The sequence below is a fragment of the Linepithema humile genome, chromosome 6, assembly GCF_040581485.1.
Source record: "Linepithema humile isolate Giens D197 chromosome 6, Lhum_UNIL_v1.0, whole genome shotgun sequence".
In the NCBI taxonomy this organism is placed as follows: Eukaryota; Metazoa; Arthropoda; class Insecta; order Hymenoptera; family Formicidae; genus Linepithema; species Linepithema humile.
In genome coordinates, this window is record NC_090133.1 from 27,210,505 (window position 1) to 27,236,708 (window position 26,204).

The window sequence follows — 26,204 nt, forward strand, 5'->3', positions numbered from 1 at the left end:
TATTATTATTCAGTAAAATAATCGGAATATTTTACAAAATCAGATGTTCTTTTTGTTATAAATTTTTGGAACGACTAAGTTGGTATAAATTTTCTTTCAACAAAAACATTAAGGCACTTATTGAAAATAAGATATTTTTTCATGAACCTAAAAATTTATAAGAGAGAAAATAGATAAGAAAATTATATTCTTGAGACAATTTTGAAGATTATTAGAATTTTAATTTTGAACGCAATAGGAAAGATACATATAATGTTGAAAATTGGAAAAATGTAATAAATACTAATATACCAAAAAAGCTGTGATTAAAAGAACAGTCAATTGGTTTCAAAATTGTATAATTATGAAAATTTATACAGCACATGTAAGAGAGAGATGCTATGAATATAAAAATATATGTTACACGATACAATACTTTTGATGCAGATTTGCAATTTATATTATAAAATACGAGAACAATTCTTTTAGAAAAATTATATAATAGTTAGGAAATAAAAAGTAACGATACGTAGAATTACTGATACTGTGAGTCTTATATCACATATGCCGTAAGCTATAATTTATCACACAGAACTACACAGGTAATCTTCACGTTACTCGCTAAAAATATACAAGTAACAAAAATGACTAGAGCTTTATTTTTAACGTGAAACATCACTCTGATATGACACAACAGGAGTAGGAATATATTTCTTGTTCAATTGACTACTTAATACTGGTATAGGCAATGGATGAATGTGCGGTTTAGCAGGAAATCTAGTTCCAGCAATATCGATTTCATAACGCGCTCTTGGATCCATTATGAAATCAGTGGTGATAATGTTTGTCTCTTGCTTATGTCTCGCTCCGGGGAGACTGATAAACCCAAGGCAAATCAGTTTCTCCATAATAAAACCATAGCTGAAAGAGCAAGTATAATAATATAATAATATACTATGTAATTTAATAATATAATAGATGATAATGTAATAACGCACCGTCTGAATAGGAAAAACATGCTTACCCGGCTGATGTAACAGTGCCAACGAATTCACCGTTCCGATACAATGGTTCACCACCCCAGGCCCACACATCTTTGTTCAAATCCATACCATTGAGTACAAATAAAACCAATCGCTTTGTCACGCCCTGTACTTTCTGACGTTGTAAAGCGGATTTGCCAATAAAGTAATCTTTCTGCGTACAGAATTGTAAAGTATTTAATATTAGAGCATGCCAGAGTTGTCTTATTTCAAATCTACTTAAATTGGCCCATTTTTAATATAATTAGAGATAGAAATACTTTTCTAACATTTCCAAATCTTATTATTTTATGAGATTTTCTACCTTTAAATGTCCATGCGTCTTGATTTCAAACGTACAAATTGCACATATGAAACAAACAGAACACAATAAAGCTTATATTGCAATACTAACATCCAATTTTACGCTGTAGCCGTTTCCCGCCTCGTACGGTGTGACATATGGCGTCAGTTCTTCAGCCCAGAATGGAATAAACCTCTCTATTCTCATAAAACGCTGCGTGAGCACGCCGACGTCTCTTGCACCGTAATCCTTTCCTACCGCCATCAATGTTGAATAAATGTGCAGTGCATATTCCGACGGTATATAGAGACAATAGCCAGGTTCACCAGTATGCGTGAATGCCATTACCATAACGTCCGAAGCGTATGCGATGTTTACTGTCTATTATTTTGAATGAACAGGTAATTTGTATACATACATATTTCTACCGAAAATAAAAAAGAAAAACGATCAACAATATTAAAAAATAAATCTAACCTTGTAAGTAAAAGGTAAAAGATTGATATCAGAGTTGGATAACTCCGACAGCAATTCAGTAGTTTTCGGACCTACGATGTTGATCACCGTGTATTTTGAAGTCACATCGTTAAGACCCACCGAATGATCCGCTGGCAAATGTCTATTTCATTGAATAAGAAAATCGATTAAAATCTCATATTAATAAAAGATTTAATCAAATAGAAAGGTAGTTGATTACACCTTGCAGAATATCATTTACCTGGACATCCACTGATAAATACGTGTCTGCTGCGACGTCGGTGAGACCATAAAATAGCTACTTTCGCCTTGTCGCACTAACATACAGTCATTCTCATAACCACCCTTTTCATTTTGCATTCCTGTGTGAACGATTCCACCGACTGGTATATTGGCGTCGTTAGAACATAATTTCTGTAGATACTCCACCACTTCCACGCGACTAGACTGCAAGAAATTTTATCATTAAGATAAAAAGATAACTGAATTGACGAGATGAGAAATTGCTTGATCAAATTTTCATTAATTTGTAACATGATTAAATTTTGAGAGAATTTTAATCACAATCAGAAACAACTTTGGAAAGATTTGATTTTCATGTAGAACTATATATAAATCTCACCAATTTGTCTGCTCCAATCACTTACTTTAATTTCGATCTTCGAGAATGAACTCATGTCTATTATCCCGACTCCTTCTCTACACGCTTGAAACTCTTCCTTTATGAAATCGAAGAACTTTGGTTTATAAAAACTACCTTTCGGCATAATCGGCTTTTTTTGTCCCCCTTTTAAATTCAGACATAAACATAAGCGATAATTTCAATAGTTTCTGTCGCAAGATTGATGGGAACTTACGTCTGTAAGTTGGATCAAAGTAAAGTGGACGCTCGTATGCCATTTTTATACCAAAGATTGCGCCCCGCTCTTCCAATACGGAATATAAAGGCGAGCAACGTAATTTACGGGCATATTTGTATTCCGATTGATGTGGATACAATATAGCATAATTCCGACCGACCACTTCCTTCATTCTCTGCTGCAAATATTGTTTATTGTTGTGCAAATCCAGAAATCTTTGCACATTGAACGGGAGCACCTCTTGTGTGGATTCGCCGTTTATCAAAGATTCGGCGATTTCTTTGCCAATTCCGCCGGCACCTTTTCAAAAATATTCAGTCAAGCTTATTTATATGTCATGTTGTGAAAAAAAGTTAAAGAATTTAGTAATATTTTTAAGAAGCTTACCTTGCAATGAATTGCCGTTCATCCCGACAGCGACGAAGTAATTCTTTACCTCGGGACTTTCCCCCAATATCCATCTACCGTCCGGAGTGAAATTGTCAGGACAATTGTATATATTTGGATATTTTACTTCCTTCAAAATTGGTAATCTATGTAAGACTTTGTCCCATAATGGCTGCCAATGAACTGGATCGCTCTCCACGTATTCCATCCAATTCTTTGAAGGAACGCGATTGCTCTCAAACGCGGGTTTTGCATCAGGCTCAAACCAACCAAGCAAAAGTCCACCTGTGTGATTGTCAGCAGCACAGATTTATCATAATAGAAATGCAATTCTAAATGTGCACACATGCCTTTTTAATAACATTTATAAGTTCAATCTAATTGATTTTTCACATATTAAGTATAAGAAATCGAACTAATCACCATATATGGGAAAATAAATTCCAAAGTGTAAATCAATGAAGATAACACAAAGCAGAAATTACATCTATAAGAAAATCCATTTAAATAAATTAGATTGAAAAATTGTTTTAAAGATAAAATTTTATACGATGTAGAAAATATATGAAACATAAATGATACCTTGCCATTCTCTCATGTAGGAGTACGAGTCAAAGTCTCGCACACACGGCCAAGATGTACTGACTTCCAATGACAAAGGCGGCACGATCGCGTACAAATGTTCCACAGGATATGCAGGAATTCTTACAGGTGGTGTACATCTTAATCCCAACTCACGAGCCCACTAAAATGTCAAGGAATAGAGATGCAGATTAAATATGTTGTGAGTATTACAATTGTATTTAGGACTAGTACGAAAATATATCTACCATCCCAGCACAGTTAATGAAATATTCGCAGGAAACAGTACCGTGTTCAGTCTTGACACTTTTAACAGCACCTTTCTCAGTCTTCACTTCTTCTATATAACAGTGTTCAATATATCGTGCTCCTCCTTGCTTCGCTAATGTTGCTAAAACGTTGCAAATCGCATTTAGATTGGCAACAGCATCTTCTGCTACCCAAATTGCTCCTTCCAGGTCGTCAACATGTAGATAGGGATGTATTCTTTTCAATTCCTCTCTGCCTAAAACCTGTAATAAATCAATAACTTTATACGATTCAATTCTAATAATTATTTTAATTTAAAATATCAAATCAAAAATATATTTATTAAGATTCAAGAAAATAAGACTTTTTGTCAATAAATCCTCACAATAATTACAGTCTATGCAAATATTACTAAACTATGTATATCAAATATTGCAACTAGTAGCAAAAAGTACATTACATACCTCACAATGCAATCCAGTCGGTACGTTGTAGGCCATTCTTCTTTTTAAAGCCACCATTCTTTCCTTGGACTGTGCCAGATATATACTACCACACTGTCTCAGTCCTATATCATGGCCCATTTCTTGCAATTGTTGATACAATTTAATGCTATATGCGATCAGGTTTCTGTGAGAAATTGGTTTAAAGAGTCCCAGCGTGCCGGAACCAAAGTGTGAGGATCCGTGGCCAATTCTAGAATTAGAGAGTGTTATCATTTCATTAAGCATCAATTGCTGTTTCTTTCCATGTACAGAATATTCTAACAAAATCGAATGTCTTTTTACTACCAATTCTTTGGCTGCATTGAAATAAATTGTTTTTGAACAAATAGCAGCGCTTATAATTTTCAAATAATCAAAAACTGAAAGAGAAATAAAAGACTTTTTTGGATTATTAGCCTTTAGAAAGAAAACAAAATTATATTCTTGAAACAATTTCCAGGCTTTATTAGAATTTTAATTTAAAACTCAGTTGCAAAGATATACAATGTTAAAAATTTGTAAGATGTAACACATGATGACACGATTTATGCCAAAGAAATTGTAGTTGAACAGGCAATAAAAATTATGTATCTGTGTGCTGTAAAAATTTATTAGGATATAGCATTAAGTTATATAACATGATTATAAATTTAATGTTAAAATAAAAGTTATAAATTAGATGTAAACTCACGTATTTTGTTCCAGGACAAGAACATCGTTCCATCCATTCTGAATCAAGTGATAAGCGACGGAGTTAGCGACGGTTCCGGCGCCGGCGATGACGATCTGTGATTGCGACGGCAAGTGCGCAGAATTTTCCGATGAGCGATTCTTCTCGCTGGTTGACAATTTGCGCACCGTACTCGTCGACAAACACCATGGAAAATTCTCTTTGTAGGTTATGTATCGTTTTGCTCTCACACTTTTCTTTCTGACTGGCAAGCACACACATCTCGGATAGATTTGCTTTAACATTAAACGCCAGCGACACAATTCAGTTGGAAGTTGTCGATCTGTTGATGTTTTTTGTTAAAATGCAATCTATATGCACCGGCATTCGCGAAGTTCTCAAAATGGTAACAGTGTTCTAGTTCTATTTATTTATATTCGAAATATATGACGATTCAAAGTAACACGAGATTGCGACTTCGCCGAAGATTATGTAGAACAATTTATATTATTATTCATAATTATTAAGGATAATAAAAATATTAAAATATGAAATTATTTATGTTATTAATAATGAGTGATATGTGTGACTATCATTAAGAACGTCTAATTATTATAAATAATTAATATTCTTATGATTGTTGTTAAGATATAATTAATACACAAATATTTATGCACCAATAATTCTAATAGAAATTTTATTCTTTTATCGAGATTTTATATAAAAAAATTTTTCTATATATGTATTTTTTTAACATTTCCATTATACCTCTATTAGCAAATTGGCGCTATATTTAAAATATTCGACATATCGCGATAGTTGTTTCTCGAAAACGATCGTGATTGTTTTTCGATAAATCGATTTTCCGATCACAAAATTGTGTAGCTGTCAGTAGCTGTATTCAACTTGGATCTATTATTCATATATAAATGACAAAAATTTAAAGCAGAAACGAGAGAAATTTGCATAAATTTTTTAATTTTTGTTAAAGTATTGTTTCCTTTATATTGTGAAATGTGGACGAATATTTTAGATCTTCCAATCTATGACTGCAAGATACTATCGATTTTTATTTTCGTCGAATTATGTATTGTGGCCTTCTTGACTATTCTTGTGAGAAATGTTATAAATGTTATTTTTTATTTTTGTGGAATGTTTTGTGAAATGATTCTAACTATGATTATTTCAGCATCATAATGAAATAATGGAATTAAAAAAGCGCGTAAGTAATTAATACTTTTATATTAGTCTCATTAGATTTTTATTTAATGTGTGTGGTTAGAATTATAAATTGTAATCTTTCTTTTTAGATTTTGCCTACAACAATATTAACGGTTCTTTCGGAAGTTAGTTATCAATGTTAATTGAATTATTACACGTTATTAAAAAAATATTTGCACATTTAATTTTTTTTGAAATTATTTTGCACAAGAAAAAAATATTGCTGCAAAGTATTTCTATTAGAACATATTGTATGCTTTCATTGATTTTGTAGCGACTTCTTTCTTTTGCGAAAATTTTTTCATTAAGGATAGTATTTACAAATATTTTTTTATCTGCTATATTTATTAAAATTCTTTTTAAAAAGAACTTATATTACTTTTTGTTGCAATTTAATTTTTTACAATATTGTTTTAGAACCACAAAGATGCAGATAAACATCTTCAAAAGCTCACGGATAAGCTTACGGAGAAAAAGCGAGTGGTAAGAAAAGCAACATTAGAGAGAGAAGTTAAGATAATCTGTGAAACTATGAAGTTTATTTTTTTAAATTAAGCTAAGTATTTTTTTTACATAATGCTCAACGAAAATCAAAATACTTTTGTAAATGCAGTTTCAGCGATATCGTACTGAAATAAAGAATCTAGAGAACATTTTAAGCGACGTTGAAAACAAGACTCTATCGTACCGAGATCGCTACAGATTCGTAATGACAGCTTTGAAGAAAGATGTTCGTAAAACGGAAATTGAGGTTTGAATATTATGTAAATAGAATTATGCTGACGATGCGCGCTTTGAGTAATATATTGCTGTGTCAGTATAGATGAAGATGTTGCATGGTCATATTTCAAAACTGTCTTTCCGACGAGAGGAGCTAAAGAATGAAGTATTAAAGGTAAGCATAGATTTTTACATTATTGTTTGGAAAAAATGGATTTTGTGACTATATGGCATATAAATATGCTAATAAATTTTTGGTATTTTGTTTGCTAAATAGCCGACATGTGAGATATTATTTAAATATGACCTAATTCTATAATGAAAAAAAAAGACTATAAGAACCAAAGCAGCAGGTGTGCAAAAAATTTTTATTACAAGTCAACAGAGCAGTAATGTTTTATCTCTATAATTTTTATTAGACTAAAGAGGACTTAAAAATTGAACTGAAACATGTCTGCATCTATGCCATTATTCTATATTGATTTGTAATACAAATTTGTTGAGTTCGAACATCAGCACTTTGGTTCTTATAGCTTCTTTTCTGTTATTTAACATATATGTATAATTTTAGCAAGGTGAAGATTATCGGAGATTAATTGATAACTTTGCTAAAGATTTGGGGCACAATGAAGTAATTTTCTCTATGTTAATTTAAATCACCCTTTTAACGACTTATTTATAAGTTTGATATCGTGCTTATTCCAGTGATTGACATAGAAAAATGAGATACAACAATACCATGAATTCTGAATTATGAAGCTTTTACGTTGAAATGGAATGTTGAAATGTTGATTTGATTGTGGTTCAATCTTTTATTCATAACATGTACAACGATTTTTAATGCAGAAATTATAGTTGCATAAGTGCGATTATAGCAATTAATCAATATTGTAGAATAAGAATTAAATTTTTTTTTTAATTTAGTACAACGTGTACGATGTTTAGATTTGTGTGTGCGAGATACTTCTTAATTGTTTCAAATTTAGTAGAATTATCGGGCGATTTGTTGAAACTGAATTTGTTTATCTCATACACATGCGATGCAATAACACATTATAACACACATAGCGGAACAATTAAATCGTAAGCTTTTTAAGGCACTTAACTTGTGATTTTGCTATCGTTCGATTTAATATTCTGTACGAGAAATTGTTTCTTATGTTACGTACACAATATTTTTGAAAATTAGCATAGCCGGTTGAACAATTTCGCACACATTGCCGTGAAAATTGATTGATAATCGCGCGAATTCTAGTAATTGTCGCTAGATCTTGGAATGTGGAAAAAAGTTCGTCGGGCTTTTTATCGCTACAAAGTCTATCTACATTGAACAAATATAAAATAAACGTGTTCCGTTTTTTAAATTTACACTGTATCTTCTCTTCAGAAATGCAATCATCAGATGCTCGTCACTTTTAATACATTCTTCAATCCTCTTCAATATTTGTAGCTTAAAATTCATGAAATTTATTCACGTTGGAAAGCTATATAACATGATGCTGTTAATCCGAATCCAATCATCCTCTAAAGGTATTTTCCTAAAAAATTAATTATTAATTAATTAATGTCTAGTATTTCTTACCTCGTAATCATCAGATGTTTTCATAGTTTATTTTCACAATTTAATGAAGATTTCTCCTTAAGAAAACATTGCTATAATTTTATCTCTTTATCTTAACGGGAAAATTAAGCGAATTTGATTTTTCAATATTTACTCTGCCGCAAAAGTATCGAACTTGCATTTTATCACGTTCTCGCGCACCTTCTTTACAATTCCGTGTGATGAGATGGGAATTTTTTCAGCACTGCGTGATAAAGGTTGTAGAAGGCGTAGAAGCTCACGCTGAGGATGACCACGAGGGCCGAGCCGAAGATCCAAGATAGGAAGTTGCCATCTATTATATCGGAAGTTTCTTTTCTTTTTCGAGCGCTAATCTCACCCAGCGTCGCACCCCGTCGCTCTTCCATGAGTTTTTTCATGTTGGCGAGTTTCTCTCGCAACTCATCTACCGACTCGGCGATATCCTCGATTGACTCCCCAACAGGTAAATCTGTAATTTACGCGAGTGCAATATTAGAAAGATATATAATTGTCGATGAAATTAATTAAATTAAAAACTTGACTAAAGATTTAATTGAAGAATTAACCAAAATGACGCAACACACAAAGCAACTTTTACATATTCTTGAATTAAAATAAATTTTTTTCCATTAAAATTATAAAAAGCCGCATTTAAATTAAAATATATGCTGTATTTTCTTGAAAATTATTTTTCATTCTTAACATCTTCAATTTGTTATATGTAGTGGTAATGAATGCGCATCTTGCACACCCATAGTTTTGTGTGCAATGATAATCGAAGTTGCTTTTGTTTTGATAATGATTAATTCTTTCTTTCTTTACTGATTGTTTAATGTTTAGATTGTTCGGAAAATATGTTAAACTCACCGGCGGCGCCTGGCACACACGTATGCGTTACGGTTTTCATGTTGTTGCTGGACGACGTGTATCTTCTCGATTCCGCTTTTTGGTCCAGAGTGCGAATAGTATTGATCATCCAGCATCTCGTGACATAGCGCAGTCTCTAGTCACACAGCTGAAATATAATATAGTATAGGACGATCGAAAATGCCGCGATATTTATATTTGAATTCAACATATCCAAGTATCGATTATCTGCAAAAAATCATACAATTCTTATCTTGCAAACGAAATGTTTGCATATTTATATATGAAAATATGAAGTATCCAATAATAGATTGATATAAATAATTTCACATTGTCGATATTTCTTGTTAAAGATTAGAGTCTTCTATACCAACATTTAATTAGACTGCAAAAATTTAAGTTCTTATTTTTATATTTTATAAGAATATATATATCTTTCATTAATATAAAACATTCGATAATAATTTAACAATATTAATACAACAGAGTTAACTCAATGCAATATTGTATAATAATTTATTGAAATATGTGCCAAATTTGATATGTTAAATTTATTTGTATTTTGTGGTAAACGGTTATATATCGTTTACCAATGTTATCGAGAAAAGGGATACGGCTATGTAGTTCGAAGTGTAAAATAATTCTAGATAACGCTACTGAACATCCATCGGTGATCGTCTGACAAAAAATCCCGAAGGGCCTCTGTAATTATCAATCTAGCGCTTTTTATTTCTTGTAGTTGATTCATAATGCGCGCCGATTTATGCGTCATCTATCTCGGCTCTAGGGTCTCTAGTTTCGCCATTCGTGAAAACGCGGTCTACGATCGCGACTGCGTTCGGGTGGAGTCGGGCGCGTCTTCGGCCACGGCGACTGACGTCATCGGCGCAAGATGGCCGCCGGTATCGGGAACGGTGTGTAGCGTAGACGAGGCTGGGGCGGTAGGAACGAATCCCGGAGAGTAGGTGTGTCGGGGTGTTACGGCGTCGTGCGCGCGAGATAACACGCCATCGGGATGATGCCCAGCCGCGTCGTCGTCATCGTCGTCCTCGTCGTCGCCGTCGTCGCCGTCGCCGCGGGCTGAACTCGGGGAGTTTCGGCGCCGCGCTGCGCAGCGGCAGTGCTCGTCGGTACGAATCGTATGTACGAATCGGCGCCGCGTTCCGTCCAGCCTTTCTCTCTCTTTCTCTATCTCTCTCTTTCTCTTTCTTTCATTCTTTCCTACTCTCTCTCTCTCTCTCTCTTGCTGATCGTGATAATAAGCAAACGTCGCGAGATCCCGGTCCACGGTGATAAGCCGTTACTCTCTTCCGCGGATCTCCTTTGGGTACATTTTTTCCTCAAAGAAACACTCGGCTTAAAGCGCCAGCGGCTGAAGACATCGAAAGAAGTGTAGTTTGACGAGAATCCGGAGGATGAATCAAATCGTGTGAAGTGTGTCGAGAGTGATCCTATGACGGAACGGAAAAAACGAAGCGCCGCCGGCTCATCGAACCACGCTTTCATCGTCGTGGGTGTCGTGCGACCCGGCGGACGGGCGGACACCGGGCCACTCGAAAGCCGCCCGATCGAAAGTCGCGACACCGCGAGCGAGAAAAGAGAGCGTGCGGCGAGAGATTCCCGGGGTGGGAGACTCTCTCTCTTTCTCTCCCTCGCTCTCTCATCGTGAGTGCTTTGTAGAATCGGCCGGGGCACATTCAGCATTACCACCACTAGTACTACCGCGCTGTTGCTACTACCGTTGCCCCCACGTAGTAGCGATCTGTCAAAGTGGCGTTTCGGAGTATCGAGATAGGAATCGGACGGCAAAAAGGAATACAAGAGGCATACGGAGTGTAGGAAGATGACCGAGTGATAGCGTATCGCAAGAGGGACGGAAAATATCTGCGAGAAATAGAAGGTGGAAACAGATGCCAGTTTTAGAAGAGAAGGAAGAAGCTTGAAAATGACGAGAGCGCTTTCGCGATGATAGAAGTCACTTTGAAAGCGATTGATTAATCGCGCGGGCTTTGCGGCTGTGCTCACGAGGGTCACAAGTAGAAGGATCACGGATGAGGAAGCTGTTCGGTTGTTCTGACGATTGATTTTTTTTTCCGTGGGACGAAAGAAGACAGCTCCTGGTCAACGACGTCGCGACACGCTATCGATCTATCTATCGCGCCGGGCCAGGCGCGAACCGTTCAAAAACCGACCGGCGATCGATTGATTGCGAGCCGGTGCACGAGTTCGCGTGTGCTTGAACATTCGATCCAAGGGTGTTGCTGCGTTCAGGAAATCGAGTATTACTATGTGTCCTATCGAGATCCCCGCCGAGAAACGAAGGAGAAGCATATGTCGCAAGGAGCGGAAGGCCGCTGAATGTCAAATAAACAAGGATGGAACAAACAAATAAGAACGACGGCTTTCAGATCCGACTAATTGCGCGCGCGAGAGCTTCCTTCTCTCTCTTTCTCTCGCGTAACTGGAAGTCACGAGAAATTGAACGTCACGACTTATATGATTGAGTAAAAGAGGCGAGGCGTGCAGTCCGCGCGCGCGAGCGAGTTCTGTCATTCGGGCTAGATTGGTGAAGCGAGTGCGTCGCGAAACGCTCGTCGGTGATCTTTCAACACGAGAGAGGCGTCGATAACGGAACGGAGCGCGTGGACATCTGGATCGCGCGTGGAAGCCTTCGTCGTGGGAGTCGGAGAGACGCGGTATTTTACTACGGCTTCATTTACTTATAGCGGACAGAATGATCTCGTGACACTCGATCTGATTCTAGGTACACAATGATACTCCGGCAGCGAGCGGGAAGACTGAAGACCGATCGCCCATCGATCGTGTTTCGTCAGAGAGCGAGGAGATAAAGCGCAATTCCGCGCGGCAATCAACGAGCGTGTGTGACACGAAGCGCTGCTCCACGGAAATTGAAGAAGAAAATTGATCACGCGATAGGACGCGTTAACGGAGCTGTCATAACTTCCATACGTGGGAAAGAAGTTCAAGATTATTAACGAGATTAACGAGAAGCGGGAGAGCGCTTGCAAGGTTGGCTTTCGTGAGAATTATTATTTTTACCATTCGTCTGAGAACTGTGCCGAATCCGCTGCGAATCAGCGTGCTTGGATATCGGCGGAAAAAGCACGCGAGAAATGTGCGCGCGCGAGAAAAACGTAAACAAGGCGCGAGCGAAGGTTTACGCGAGGTGTCGCGCAATTGTTGCAGATAAGAGCAAGAGAAAGATTGAGATAAAGCGAAAAAGAGAGAGAGAAAGATAGGGAAAGAGGAAAGGAGAGAGAGAGAGAGAGAGTGAGATAAGCTCGAATGAGCTCGAATGAGCTCGAGAGCAAGATATCGGGATCCGGTGGAATCTCTGCCGGTTTCCGCTTTCTCGCTTCGCTTGTGTATTTATGCGCGTGTGCGTGTGTGAATGTATGTATACCGGAAGAAGTCAAAGAGTAAAGGAACATTTTCAATTTCTCTTTCGAAAATGTCTCTTTATTTTGTGACCTATTCTCGTATGCGTGTCATGTGTGTGTGTGTGCGTGTGCGTTTTGTCGCGTACGCGGTGTCACGCGGTTACGAGTGACGCGCGCGTGCGGTCGTTCGTGAACGCGCGCGTAAATTCGCCGGTGAATCTTCTCTCGCAGCTCTGGTGCTCCGCGGCGGGGTGGTGCGCGGGAGCGGTGGTGGAATAACAACAGCAACAAGTAACACAAAATAATAACGACACGCAAAAATGTGGAATATGATGTGCGACGTGATGCCGACGATCGCGGAGGACAGCATGAGCCAGCGTAGCTCGCAATTCTCCGGCGAGGACGGGAACTTCGAGCAGCTGATGGTGCAGATGCTGGACGAGCGCGACAAGATGATGGAGTCGATGCGCGAGCACCAGGAGCGGCTGCAGGAGATGGAGGCGCGTCTCGCCGAGGTCGAGAAGGAGCGGGACGCCCTGAACCGCCAGCTCAACGCGAACATTCCTCAGGTGAGTCGAATCCTCGTCTCTTTAGTTTTAATGCGCGCCCCAAATGATGCGGCGATCAGTGGCGAGCGCTGCTGAAAGCAGCCGAGTGTGAAAACGAATTCTTATCGCATGTACCTTCGCGACGTTGAACGCTGCGAATAAATTTCGCAAAAATTTGATTAAACATTCTGTGCTGGACGGTTCTGATTTAAATATCAAATTGCTGCAAGAAGTTTTTATTATTCTCATTGGGCAAAAAATTGATGGCACGATGAAAAATTGATTGCTATGAGATATATAATTGCCCGAACGGGCGATTGTTAACGACGTAACGACGGGAGCTTCTTGGCGATTCTTTCTAATTGCGATACGTCGTACGCGCCGGACATGAATCCCGCAATCACTGAAACGTTTACGTAACACGATCGCGCTGCAGCAGTGATTTAACGCGAACTATACGCTTGCACGCATGGCGTTATCTTTGTAGTTGTCCCACTTTCCGTGAGATATGCACGTTACTTACTAACACCGTAATTAACTCCTTGTTTAGTGCGTTTTACTTTGCCGCTTCGAGGCATTCGCTCCTGCTTTCTTGCGCATAAACGTAAAACAAGCAGTACTCACCATCGTCCCGCGATCTCGATTGGCTTCTTTCGAGAAAGAAGGTTTTATTCGCTCCTGCATTCGCGTTCGAGAGATATGCGGGGTATCTTCGATTCTTTTTTTCGAATCTTTTCATTAATCAGCAGTAGAACTAAGTTGCGGAGAATTGCACAAGTTGATGCGCGAGATAAGAGATATTATTTTATCTATACTTAGTTTTATCAATTTTAACTTGGGAGAATATATTTTTCACACTTTTTCTTACAAAAATACTTAAATATAAAGAATTGTTTATATTTAAATAAAGTTAAATATATGTGTGACAAAAAAATTGGAAATATATTAGAGAAAATCGCTTTTATTTTTATTGTCTTTTTCGAAAAATAGTCACGCATCCAAATTTCGTAGCTTGTTTGTAAATTTTCAAATTCTTGTTGAATTATTTTAGCTCACAGAGAATCTCGCGGCTTCGACATCTTATTCATTAACTAGTCATTAATTTTTTAAGCAGTTTTTCAAGTTCTTATCAAATTGAAATATATAATTATACGCGGAACTTTAATGACTCCTCGAATAGAGCATTATTAATCTAAAGGTATGACAGCGGAAACGATACGAATATTCACGTCGGTTCTCGACGGATCGCGATGTGTTGTCTGCAAAAAGAAGGCTCGCCCGGAGCCGTTTGCGACGCGAGCGGATTTGCACAGCGGAACGTACACGATGCAATACCGCAACTTTTTATTGCGCTTTTTGTCATCCAATGTGATGCAAACAATCTCGTCGTCTAGGAAGTGCCTTGCGTGACGGCGAACGCGAACCGCGCGCGCGCGTCTTTTTATGCGTACCTCGTAGTTGACAGGAAACGACGATCGTAGGATCTCTCGCGACACACGTCGCGAAGATCGTCTCAATCTCGGACTCTCCGCTGAGAATATCAAAGTTGTCCCGTACTCGCGTTCGCGCGCAAACGTCTCCCGCTTCTTGTTTTTTAACACGAGCACGTTTTCAACGTAAATGTCAGAATATCTTTGGAAGACGACGATGGCGCGACTCTATCGTGGCCTCTCTTTTAATTTGACATTTCACCGTGGAGAAACAGGTGTTGTCGAAGACGTCATCGGAATCTGTTCGCCAGACGAAATTTTAAAAATTGCACTCTAACCTACATTGTCGTTTAAAAATTGAAATTCTGTTGATTGAAATCCTTCACACTTTTTAAATCCGTCAGCTTTTAAATAGCACTGCTTTTTCCCTTTTCGAGAGTTAAAAGCATTTTTCTACATTTATATTACTTTGTCAAGGATATTTTAATTTGCAAAGCAACGGTTGATAGATTTTGATAGCGTGATCATCAGTGATGTTTTACGAATTATTTTTTATTTGTTTTGATCATTAAATTTTTTTATTACGCACGAACGTGCAATTTTGTTCTATCGAACGACGCGCTTCACTTAATTGCTTGTGATAAATAGCTGTTATTGTAACCGTGGGAAGTGAATTGCTCTCATGAAACGGGAGCAAGAGAGATGCAGAAAAACGTTTTTAAGTTGAAGAGCTCGAATTTTTCTGAATTGTTTTAAATTTGTGTTTAAAAAATTAAATAGAGTTTATTTATCGCGAAACTTTCGAAACACATCTTCATTATATTATATTATATTATATTATATTATATTATATATATTCATTATATCGTCATTATATTACATATTCCTTATATCTTTATTAAATCTCTATTATTTTAGATATTTATTCTATTTTTATTATTATTTTGTTAAATATTGGTTTGACAGTTTGGAAAAGTGAAAGAAAGTGATTTTTTCTGTAATATTTTTGTACAATAATTTTTATCGCATAATCTAATCTCAAACTTCTCGAATGATAGTCATTTATTCAAGCGAACATTTTAATTTTTATTGCAAGTAAGCTAGACTAGAAAAAAATTAAGTTAACCTCATATTCACATAAATGTAAAATTTTTTACGTTATTAAAGATTTTGAAGTAATTTCGAAACTCTCGCAACGTCGAAATGTGATTACTGTCGCGAACGTGTGAAAGTTTTTTTCTATAGAAAGCTGATTACTTTGCGAAAAGTTAATTAAACTAATAAGCGAGTAGGAATGAAGAAGAAAACAGAAATAGCTGTGATATTAATTTTTTATGCAATTTTTTTATTAAAACGTATAAAATATGCGATTTAATATAAAACGATTTCACGTCAATTTTTTATCAATAATTAATAATAATTGATAATAGCATTTAATAATTAATACGTAGAAGAGGAAATATCCCGATACAATGTCCGGAATGTTGTCATATACTCAATTATTGAAATACCTCGAACTCTCACGATAATTAGGGCAGGTTTATAGGTTGATCGATTTATCGATAGCGAGACACAGTGACATATATTTTATTTTCCTATATAAATAATCTTGCATACTTTTATCTTGAAATATTAATCAAAAATTAAAGGTGTATAAGCATCCCAATTTTTATCTTGTCGAAAATATTGAAACACTAATAGTTCCTGAGTTACAAGATTCAAAAAATTCCTCGCCAGGACTAATCTGATAAATTGACATTCTTTCGAAGTCCAAATTTTAATCAAACTTCACTTTAATAGAATTCCAATTTAAGGTTAGGTTATATGAAGACACATAATGTTGAAAATGGAAAAGCTAAATTTCTCCCGAATGACCTCTTTCGGCCTTGTCGCTTATGAAGTCCACTTTAGAGGACTCGTGATTCGCAAGAGCATTTGCGATAAAATATCACTTATAGTTTTACGTAATTACTGTGTAATAGAAAGTATTTGAGATATTAGAATACACACGTGTACAAAATGTGTATCAGTAATTTAATTATACTTACATATCGTCTTTAAATGTTTTCTATTACACAAAATTATAAATAAACTTTCATCTCGAATTAATTATTTGTGGCTCAGAATTAGCATTTTTCTTACTTGCAAATATTGACAATGTGTTAAAACTTTTATCATTTTGATGTGTTGAAACTTGTGTTGATGCTTGATATTTAAAAAAAATAAATATATGTTTCTAAATTATATATTTATTTAAAAATTAGGAGCGAGTAGGTAGTTAAGTTTCGATCACTCCGTATGACATTCGCTTCCAGGTTGCAAGATAGATTCACTTTCAAGTCAGATATTATGTTTACAGCAAAAAGAAAATAATTGTGAAAAATATTCTTGAATCACAAAATTGAAAGTCTTATTCTGCATCGTTTACGCGTGCACAAAAATGCCGAGTATTGCTATACCTGTGTTTCTCATCGGAAGAAGGACAGAAGGCAACAGTTATATCGATCCGTCCAGCGGACGATTGGCTTTTACGCATCCAGGGTAATATATAGCGGGTGTCCCAATAACGGAGGGTCAGTGAAATCCAGTTTTACTTATTCGCGATCGAATAACATGGCTTTATATCACACCGCGTTTGCTCAACGAAACCTAACTGCTTTCGCTGCGATCTACTTTGCTGTGAAACTACGCACGTGAGTGCATTCCCGCATTAAAAGTGACGTGGCATTAGCGCATACGTATAATCGCGTTAACGGTTACGTTAATTACTACGTGATAGCTATATTAATAATATTAACAAAAAATTACCAGTCGAATTTTCTACTCGCTAATGCACACTACTTTGTTCGAGTTGGGCAATTTTGATACCAATTTAAGTTAATTCAAGCCCTTAATATGAATCAGGATGATTGGATTAAATTGAACTTTTTTTTAACGGGACGGCAAGCGCGGGCCTCGTGTCGTCGTGCAGAAACAAAACGCATCTCGAAATTTTCATTCCTTTTACCATGCGTTAATTTAAAATTAACTAAAAAAACATGATTTTATTGTTTATTTGTTTCTCCAAAGCTTAGTTCGCGAAAAGCGTTTCTTTTTCCAATCGCTTTTAACTCGAACACTCGATATTTTTATTTGAAAAAAATTGATTCCAAATTAATCGCTGGATATTTACTAGCTTTAGATAAATATATAATGTACAATATAACAGATATGTGTTACGACTCTTTCATAAATACACAACATGTTCGAATAACGAAGAGTTCGAAGAATCCGACGGGTTAACGCGACTCTATTTAGCGTATCGATGCTGAACACATTAGAGCCCGATGGCTAGAAAAAAAATAAGAGAGACCAGACAAAGTAGCTGAAGAAAAGACGAGATCGAGAGAGAAAGACCGACGATCCATCTGTTGCTTTATACATGTATAAGCATGATCATGTATATATTCCTTTTCCTTTCCGATATTCACTAAAGAAGATCAAAGTATACAAGATATTTCAGAATTATCAGACAAGATTCTGTCGTTACAGAATTCTTGGGATCTTTTTTTTTTTTTTATTTCGAAAATATTGACAAAAATATTTATTTGTAATTTCCAAGCAATGATTGAAGAGAGAAGGCTTTTAGAAAAAAGAGAAATTAGAAATTTGTAAAATATGAAGATACATTATCTTATAGTTTACCTCCGTTTATATTTTTGCGAGAAATTAATTTTAATTTGTGACTTATTTATTAGCGTTATTATTCAATAGTCATTTATTAAATTCTTTATTAAGCCATTTGTTAAAGGATATACAAATAATATGAACACAATTACGGTTTGGCAATCTCGCGGAATATTTTGTTGCTTTGCGAATCCGTATATATTGCACGCATCAGATTTGTGTGTGCATTAACATACATTCGTAGGGCGTGCTCGCACGTGATTGTTAGTCAATACGTTTCTGTATCGAATCGAGAGCGGAACGTTTCATATATCCCGTGATATATACTCTTACGTAAAGCCATTTTTCTCGCACGACCTTTTCACTTCAGTGAGCAACGATGCTCCCGTTCAACGGAAGTTGCAACTGTGAAGATATGATTTGATCATGCAAAAACGATGTTGTTATTGTCATAAATAGCTGAGCAGCATTTTCTATTAAAATTATAGTATCTTTACAGTGGATATTATTTACCGTCACGCTCTGATGATGAAATAACATTTCATTCCCGTAAAAAATAAATAAAACGTAAAGAGAAATAATCATAAAATTCAAATCGCTTAAAGTCGATATATTTGAGACTTAAAGAGTTAAATAATCGCGCGCGTAACATATGTTCGTTCGCTTCAAAACAGATTTTACGATTTACTAAATCCTTGATATCGATACGCATTTTTGTATACCAATATATTACATTTCCACAGTTTCAAATTTTTTTTTTAGCTTTTGAATTGCCGAATCTTGTTAGCGCGGTGAAAACTGTCATAACAAGCCGGCCGGGCGGAATCGTGTTGCCGCGATCGCGATTTCCGACACGTCGTTCACTCTTTTTCGCATCGCCCAATTTTCGCCCTTCGATACTTTCGGCGACACGAGCGAGGAGCGTTTCTCCGTCGAGAGTTCTCGCACGCGAGTAGCACTCTCGGACACGATCAATAATCACGTGCATTCCCCGGATATTCTTCCTCGCTGTCGCTGGAAGTCGCGGAAGGGAAAATGCGCTCCCTTCTTCCCGCCCCAGGCTACGAGAATTAAATATCTTTAGATACTTGAGGAATTTAATATCGGTTTTGGATTTTTTTCGATTGTATCGGATTGTTTCGAATAGCTGCGAAGTGATGTTCGACGCATTAAGGAGCGAGCGATCTTCTTGAATATTTTTACACGTTCTTCAAGTTACATATTTTACGAAAAGTTTCAGTTTCTTTCGGTCGAATTTAATCTTCCTTAACAAGAATACTAGAGTTGTCAGAGATTTCTAAAAATTGCCATAGAATTGTTTCTCTTGTAACAATAAAAGGAAGCGAGATTTCAAATAACTAATCGATTCAGCTCTCTTACAATGATATTATTAGTTTATGCCGATTAATATAGCGTAATAAAGCGGGTGAAGAGTTAAGTTAGTAGAATTCAATTTAAGAATATTATTATTTTATTTACATTGAGAATTAATTAGACTTAATAATTTTGATAATTCGGCGGGATTCCGCATTGACGACAAAAATCGTATCGAGCGGACGAGTTTTCCTCCCGCGAGAATGAACGGCCGGGAACTTTTTAACTCTTTCCCCGGTCAACGCTCGGGAACGTCGTAAAACTGACCCTCTCGAAGTTGGAGGAGAAGGGGGTAGCCTAATGCCGTTCTTGGGGCAGGTGGAGGTCGCAAAAAAGTCTGGTGTTAAAGCACGTGAGGCACGTAAAGTCGAGGGCGATGCGAGGGCGACGCGACGAGAAAGACGCACGGAGTGTGTTGCCTCGCTCGAATTGCGAGTAACGCCCGACTTTTTCGCGAATCATGACTTCGACCGTGTTTCCGCCATGAATCTCGGCTATTCGGAACGCTTCCGCTCGCAGAACGGAGGTCGTTGACCGAAACGTTCCGATGGATTTCGGACTTTTTGAAGGAACCGACCGATTGCGCGTGGCGCTTTTACGGTAAAGAAACGAGTGAAATTCGGGGAACGCGCGACGAGATAATTGAAATTTCCAACGGAGAATAGCGATTCTCGAGGAAAAAGGGCATAATTGAGCCGTTCAGCGTATAAGCCAGATTTTCATCTCTTTGAAGAATGAGCGGCTGTAGGTACTTCATGTGAAATTCAGCTTATTATCGTACCTTTTAAACGTACCTCTCTTTTAATAAAAGGAAGCTCTAAAACTTCGTGTCTTTCACGTCGAAATTATTGTGCGCTGATACATTTCGAAGTTTTATTTTTATGCTACTTGACGGTTCAATTAACGGTTGCGTTTAGTTGGCGCAAAAGGTTCCATTTTCCTCCTTAAAATGCTGATTTGAATTTGTTAGAGAAAGGAGTGAAAGGTAATTTTTTTCTAGTTGTACAAAAATGTCGGTGAAACGTGTATTTTCAGTCAGCGTAAGCCCTTGCTGCTGTATTACACTAATAACAACAACCGATAGCCGACACTTATCACGTGATATCACCCTGTTGTGCGTGAAGTATGAAGGATGAACGAACTTCGCAATATTGTTGGAGGTGTCACGAGACCCTCCTGTGCGTGATCAAGAGTAGGAAAGGTTCTCATCGACGAGAGCATGGAACTTTTCTTCTTGATTCTAATTTATATCAAGCTTAACGGTTATTGCTTTATAAGAATAGGATAATATAAAAGGATCTCGAGCAAATGATTATTAACACATTGAGTAAAATTTTAATTAGTATTGTGGATATACAGAGAAAATAGCGGAAGAATTATTACGCCATGATAAGAATTTATGCTAAGTCATGACTTGAGATAGAATATTAAAAGCGTTTAAAAGCGATATAAAAAACTGTTTACATGCAGTTCTAGTTTTGTGCAATACATATAATAAACATATATTTACCAACGTGTAGATCTTGATTAGAATATGTCTCATAATTTCAATGACAAATTCTTTGATGAATTTGGAATCGTTTATTCTCAATAAAGATACAAAGGTACTTTTAGCTTCCAAATTGTGAGTTATTGAAAAAGGTCTATTCATAAACTAAGCTTTAAGGCAATAAACATATATTCTTCAATTAATATTTAATGGACTTTATTACTATTTGTGAAAAATTTGACTTTATTATTAATATATTTTTGTCATTAAACTTTAAATTAAAATTAATAGAATTTTAATTCCACAAGCTTGAAGATAGAACATTGAAAAATAATGACTTCTCACGATCTATCTTTTGCTAAGAAAAATCGATTATAAATTAGTGAGAAAATGTGAAAACTATCAAAATTAAAATCACGAATCTCTAGATAAATACTGTGATGTGATATGACATCATGATAATACATCGATATTATACTATACATGCGATAATGCGATAAAGCGATAAATTACGTATATTTAACGCGCAAATAAAAAAGTATTTTTTTTTTACAAAATCAAAAACACACGCAAGCACGAATCGCTTGCAAAATTATTTCGGTATTCTGTCTTCGCTAGTGGGATAAAAATTCGTGGGTGGACGCTCATAAGCGAGCGTGAGCGAGCGTGAGCGAGCAGCGAGTGCATTGCACCGGCGGCGTACGCGCACACGGCCGATCAATACCCACCCCACCTATTCGCTCGCCGGCGCATGAATGAACCTCGCCTTTTACACACTACTCGCGGCGGGCGGGGGCGGGAAGAGGGAGGGAGGGACCAAGAATAGTAGTAGTTCGCCACTTACTCGTACCACGGCCCAGCGCCGGCGTAAACGACAACGGACCGAGCATCGCTCGCTGCGCCGGCAAGCTGCTGCACAATCGACTTGTATGACGATTTTACTATACGTTCTTGTATACAGATTCATGAAAAGAAGTCAGTTTTATTGGAACAAAAAACAAAAAGTAACAGCCGAAACAGGGAAATACGCGCCGCATTTTATTGCAATTTCAAATTGCAGCATTCGATTAACGACAATAAAAAGCTCTTAATGGATCTTTTATTGCTGTTAATTAATTGTAACTCTGAGAACCGTTAATTAAAACAGTTTGTTATATTTAACCATCGGAATAATGTTTCACACACACACACACACACACACACACATATTATTTCACAAAAATATACGTATAAACTGTGACATAAAAAAAATAGAAAACAAACTCTTTGCTGCAACTTTAAAGATTAATCGTCAATCATTTATCATTATTAATTATTTATAATTGTTTAATCTTTATAATACAAGATATGGCTTTAAATTTCTTCGCGCAATTGAAGATTAATGGGAAAAATGTCATCCTGTGTTCGATCTGTTTTTAGTTTCTGTTTTATTTCTTACAAATACTTGGCGATTAATCGGAACGCATCAAATATTAATTTCTACAAATTAACTAATCATTTTTTGCTAGTATTAAATAAATATTTCATGTTTTTCGTACTGGCTGCGATAAATAGATAACAATGCAGTTAATTGCGACAATCGACGTCGGTAAAATCGGCTGTACAATTCGTGTAGAAAAGCGTTTCAACAAACACGTCCACACGGCTAATCCTGAGTCGAATCGCTTTTGGCGAGGGCAAGATATCTCCGAGTGCGTGTTTGCGAGCCCGGCCACAATGCGAAGTTTTGTTGGGCCTGCATCTGGTGCATATTACGAGCCTCAGAAGCTGCTTTGCATCTCGCGTGAGTTGGCGCGAGTCAATAGATCTTCGCTTCGGCTGCTGCAGCGCGACGAATCGCGTTGGAAGCTATGGCGAAACCACTTGCTGGGGGAATGCAAAGAATTTAATTATCGCGATGCGATCATTCGTAATCTTGCGCGAATGGTGTGCGCGTGTACTTATATGTGTTATTCGTGTATGGAGCTATTTTGTGGGAAATTACGCGAGCGTTTTTCGTCATTCTTGAGACTTATTTGCGGATCGATGTTTCACTGCTTACTCTCGATTGCTACTAATTGAGGGTAGGAAAGTACACAGAGAGTTTAATTTTCAACTCCAATTTCGTGTTATCGGTTTTCTTTTTGAAAAGTTGCAGTCTAAAATAACATTTAAAAAATAATTATAACTTATAATACTATTAGAATATCGAAATACTTGAAACGCGTAAATAAATAGAATGTTTTTAACGATAGATTATTTGGTCGAAACTTTGCGAAAATATCAGTCATTTATAAGTTTTTCGTGCAAATAAACTTCATGGAGTATAATAAAATTATCTTTTTCAATTGCTAGAATAGAAATAGACTTCTTTCAGTTACTGAAATAGAATTTGAATTTGAGAGTTAGTCACAAAAATGCGAGGCACTGTAAAATTAAAAAAATAAAGAATTTAATATTTTCGCTTCCAAAAAAGATTTATCGAAAAATTTTATTAGAAAAATATTCGTCTATTCTGATAATTGATTTTATATTGAAAACAGCTGGTGCGAAATTTAAAACATCAACATTCTGTTGTTCTTGGTACAAACAAGATTTCTCCCGCGAGTTATTTAATTCCGATCATTCGATGATCTTTAATCTTTGAATGCATAACAAAAATCTCTGAGATTTACTTAATACATTTACTTTTTTCTAATTTTCTTGACGTCTTTCGTGTAATTTTTTTATTTTTTTTTTTCTTGATAATTTTTCATAAAATTGTAAAGATCTTCTGCAATACTCAATCTAAATTTATCGAAAACATCTTTCTCTAATTTGAGAGTTTGCGAACCGTCATTATCGCGTCACGCGTCTGAGGGTTAATTGCGCGCGGCTGCACGTCTCATTACGCGTTTAAGCGCGACACGAAACGTGGTGGCCTGTCATCGAAATGGCCGTTGGACGAGGAGACGCGTGGGCAGACACTTTCTCTCGGCTGGATGCTATTTAAACAACCTGCCTGCCTCTGCCTGCCGTCGTCGACGCAGCAGCGGCAATGATGTTGCCGAAGCGGTAGTGACGTAAGCGCGCGCACATGTGCAAAAATGCATTTATATACGTGCGTTCTTTTGCCGGTCGCCACACCTCGCGCGCATACCTAACTAATAAAGTAACTAGATACACCTACCGAGAGGGAAACACGAGATATCCTGGATATCGCACGCGCGTGTGTGCGCGCCCGGGATCATTGAATTTAATACACCTGCGTCTTGAGTTTTATCGAGGAATTGAATTACGCGAATGCCCCACGCCGCATTCAACCCACCGAGACTTAAATCACCGTTCAACAGAAGTGCAGCGATGTATCACGCTCTTGTGATCGGATAATGCAATTTGATATTATAATTATGCTTTAAAGATAACTTTAAAGCACCTCTGCGTACGGTGCTAGAAGCGAGAAGTTATATCAAATTTCCTCTTGCGCTGTCGAATTATGTCGAATTTTCTCTGCGCTGAATTAGCTTTTCCATATATCGCCACTTACGTTTCAAAGTGGATACATCGAAGACTCTCTTTATTTGCACGAATTTATTTTATAATTTGGTTAATAAATTTATTTTGAGATAGATAACCGTAAATCTTGAGCAATGCATCTCAAGACCCATTTTTGCTGGCGAAATAGAACATGTAAATTGCATTTACTAATGTTGCATGATAAAAGGAATGTTTGATATTCCAACTTATACTATCGAATGTGAGTGGTGACATACGATTTACTTTGATTGTAAAAAAAAAAACAGATCAGAAGATTGCGCGTGCATTTATTAGTATAATAAGAAGATAAGAGCCTAGGGCGATTCTTTTTTTTTTTTTCTTATTACAAGTCAAAGTCAAACAGTGCAGTCAATGATTTCTTTGCAAAAAAAGCGAAATAAAATGATATCATACAGAGAGATTTAAAGAAAAAGAAAGAAGCTTTGAATTATTTATTAGAGTTTAGTAAACATGTGGAGAACGAGTTTTCGTTACAGTTAAAAGTTTCGAAACAATGTTCGCATTTTCGTTGTATTTTCAATACAGTATGTTCAGCACCCGAGCATTTCGACTATAGCGTTCACATTTTTTCCTAAAATGTTTCTCGACGATATTTTTGTAGATATTGCACCAATATCGCGGAAATTTACTTTGCACAATTTTTAGTTTTATATTTTTAAGGCAACGTATGCATTTTAGTTGTATTTTTAAACGTGAAGTACTATTCTTCATAAATCTACTGAAGGTAGATTTAGTAAAGAATTTTAAAAAAATTTGCTATCTTTTTATAAAATAAATTTAAATATGATGAGACTTTATCTCTCTTTATATTATTATTCTGCTGAGAGAAATGATCGTTGCTCCTGTTATTTGATTTTGACTCCACAGTGTTTCGGTGTGAGTAAAACTTAAATCCATGTATGAATGAAGCTCGCGTGCAACGACGATTCAGTCGGTAAATGAACGTTTCACCCTTGTTGTCCCTTCCTTTTTCTTTGCTATCTGCCTCCACGTCGTACCTCGAACAACTAGCGTCGTTACTCGCCTTATCTGTCGCCGTGATATGCTATTTATCGCCGATAACTTCGCCATATCTTGCAGAAATTTACGCGATTCAATTCATACACGCAATCTTTTATCTACTCTTCACGGATTCTTGTTTCCTTATTACAGCCGTATTAAATGTGTATTATAAATTCTGTGTTTGCAGTATATGTTGAAGTTTTTTGTGTAATTAATAAATTTTTTCTTGCCATAAATATTACGATAAATCAATCTTTTTGCACTATTTGTCTTTAATAATATAGATTAATGAAATATGCTAATAATTTGTTTCAATATTTTGCATTAATAAATGTACATTTGCACAATAAATGTAAATTGATTTTCATATATC

At 36.4% G+C, this 26,204-nt stretch overlaps 4 protein-coding genes across 26 annotated transcripts in view; 2 read left to right on the plus strand and 2 right to left on the minus strand.

Annotated features, from left to right (window-relative positions):
* Positions 1 to 321: 321 nt before the first annotated feature.
* LOC105671369 (pyruvate dehydrogenase phosphatase regulatory subunit, mitochondrial-like) lies at positions 322 to 5,492 on the minus strand. Its single transcript, XM_012365483.2, has 12 exons — positions 5,037 to 5,492; positions 4,325 to 4,556; positions 3,860 to 4,123; positions 3,612 to 3,774; positions 3,030 to 3,314; positions 2,640 to 2,942; positions 2,430 to 2,569; positions 2,024 to 2,229; positions 1,783 to 1,924; positions 1,417 to 1,686; positions 1,004 to 1,176; positions 322 to 900 (listed from the first exon to the last, which is right to left on the minus strand). The coding sequence occupies exons 1-12, from the start codon at positions 5,318 to 5,320 to the stop codon at positions 642 to 644; spliced, it is 2,721 nt and encodes a 906-aa protein (XP_012220906.1). The 5' UTR covers positions 5,321 to 5,492; the 3' UTR covers positions 322 to 641.
* A 269-nt stretch (positions 5,493 to 5,761) lies between these two features.
* Positions 5,762 to 8,107, plus strand: LOC105671330 (uncharacterized). Of its 4 annotated transcripts, XM_067357488.1 has the most exons (8): positions 5,768 to 6,128; positions 6,205 to 6,237; positions 6,326 to 6,361; positions 6,654 to 6,719; positions 6,850 to 6,987; positions 7,060 to 7,131; positions 7,528 to 7,587; positions 7,662 to 8,107. In XM_067357488.1, the coding sequence occupies exons 1-8, from the start codon at positions 6,030 to 6,032 to the stop codon at positions 7,662 to 7,664; spliced, it is 507 nt and encodes a 168-aa protein (XP_067213589.1). In that variant the 5' UTR covers positions 5,768 to 6,029; the 3' UTR covers positions 7,665 to 8,107. The 4 variants fall into 4 exon arrangements, 3 of the variants coding, with proteins under 3 accessions (XP_012220812.1, XP_067213589.1, XP_012220811.1); XM_012365388.2 differs by having other exon boundaries at positions 5,771 to 6,128; positions 7,528 to 8,107; XM_012365389.2 differs by lacking the exon at positions 6,326 to 6,361 and having other exon boundaries at positions 5,762 to 6,128; positions 7,528 to 8,107.
* On the minus strand, positions 7,749 to 9,565 carry LOC105671332 (uncharacterized). Its single transcript, XM_012365390.2, has 3 exons — positions 9,406 to 9,565; positions 8,719 to 9,007; positions 7,749 to 8,494 (listed from the first exon to the last, which is right to left on the minus strand). The coding sequence occupies exons 1-2, from the start codon at positions 9,512 to 9,514 to the stop codon at positions 8,724 to 8,726; spliced, it is 393 nt and encodes a 130-aa protein (XP_012220813.1). The 5' UTR covers positions 9,515 to 9,565; the 3' UTR covers positions 7,749 to 8,494; positions 8,719 to 8,723.
* Positions 9,566 to 10,019: 454 nt separating this feature from the next.
* Positions 10,020 to 26,204, plus strand: part of Liprin-alpha (PTPRF interacting protein alpha) — a 37,708-nt gene continuing 21,523 nt past the window's right edge. For 9 of the 20 annotated variants that reach the window (XM_012365383.2, XM_012365384.2, XM_012365382.2 and 6 more), the window contains exon 1: positions 10,021 to 13,375. In XM_012365383.2, the coding sequence (XP_012220806.1) occupies positions 13,127 to 13,375 (249 nt within the window). In that variant the 5' untranslated portion in view covers positions 10,021 to 13,126. Of the gene's footprint in view, positions 13,376 to 26,204 lie in introns of all 20 variants that reach the window. The other 11 variants (XM_012365377.2, XM_067357439.1, XM_012365376.2 and 8 more) reach the window with 7 other exon arrangements.

Coding starts and splice junctions, on each gene's coding strand:
- LOC105671369 (XM_012365483.2), bottom strand. CDS start 5,320: ATGTTAAAGCAAATCTATCCGAGATGTGTGTGCTTGCCAGTCAGAAAG. Junction 1,687..1,782: donor TTTTACCTTTTACTTACAAG/GTTAGATTTATT, acceptor TCAAAATAATAG/ACAGTAAACATCGCATACGC. Junction 901..1,003: donor GGCACTGTTACATCAGCCGG/GTAAGCATGTTT, acceptor TTGCTCTTTCAG/CTATGGTTTTATTATGGAGA.
- LOC105671330 (XM_012365388.2), top strand. CDS start 6,030: ATGTGGACGAATATTTTAGATCTTCCAATCTATGACTGCAAGATACTA. Junction 6,238..6,325: donor TAATGGAATTAAAAAAGCGC/GTAAGTAATTAA, acceptor CTTTCTTTTTAG/ATTTTGCCTACAACAATATT. Junction 7,132..7,527: donor TAAAGAATGAAGTATTAAAG/GTAAGCATAGAT, acceptor GTATAATTTTAG/CAAGGTGAAGATTATCGGAG.
- LOC105671332 (XM_012365390.2), bottom strand. CDS start 9,514: ATGATCAATACTATTCGCACTCTGGACCAAAAAGCGGAATCGAGAAGA. Junction 9,008..9,405: donor GTGTGTGCCAGGCGCCGCCG/GTGAGTTTAACA, acceptor CGTAAATTACAG/ATTTACCTGTTGGGGAGTCA.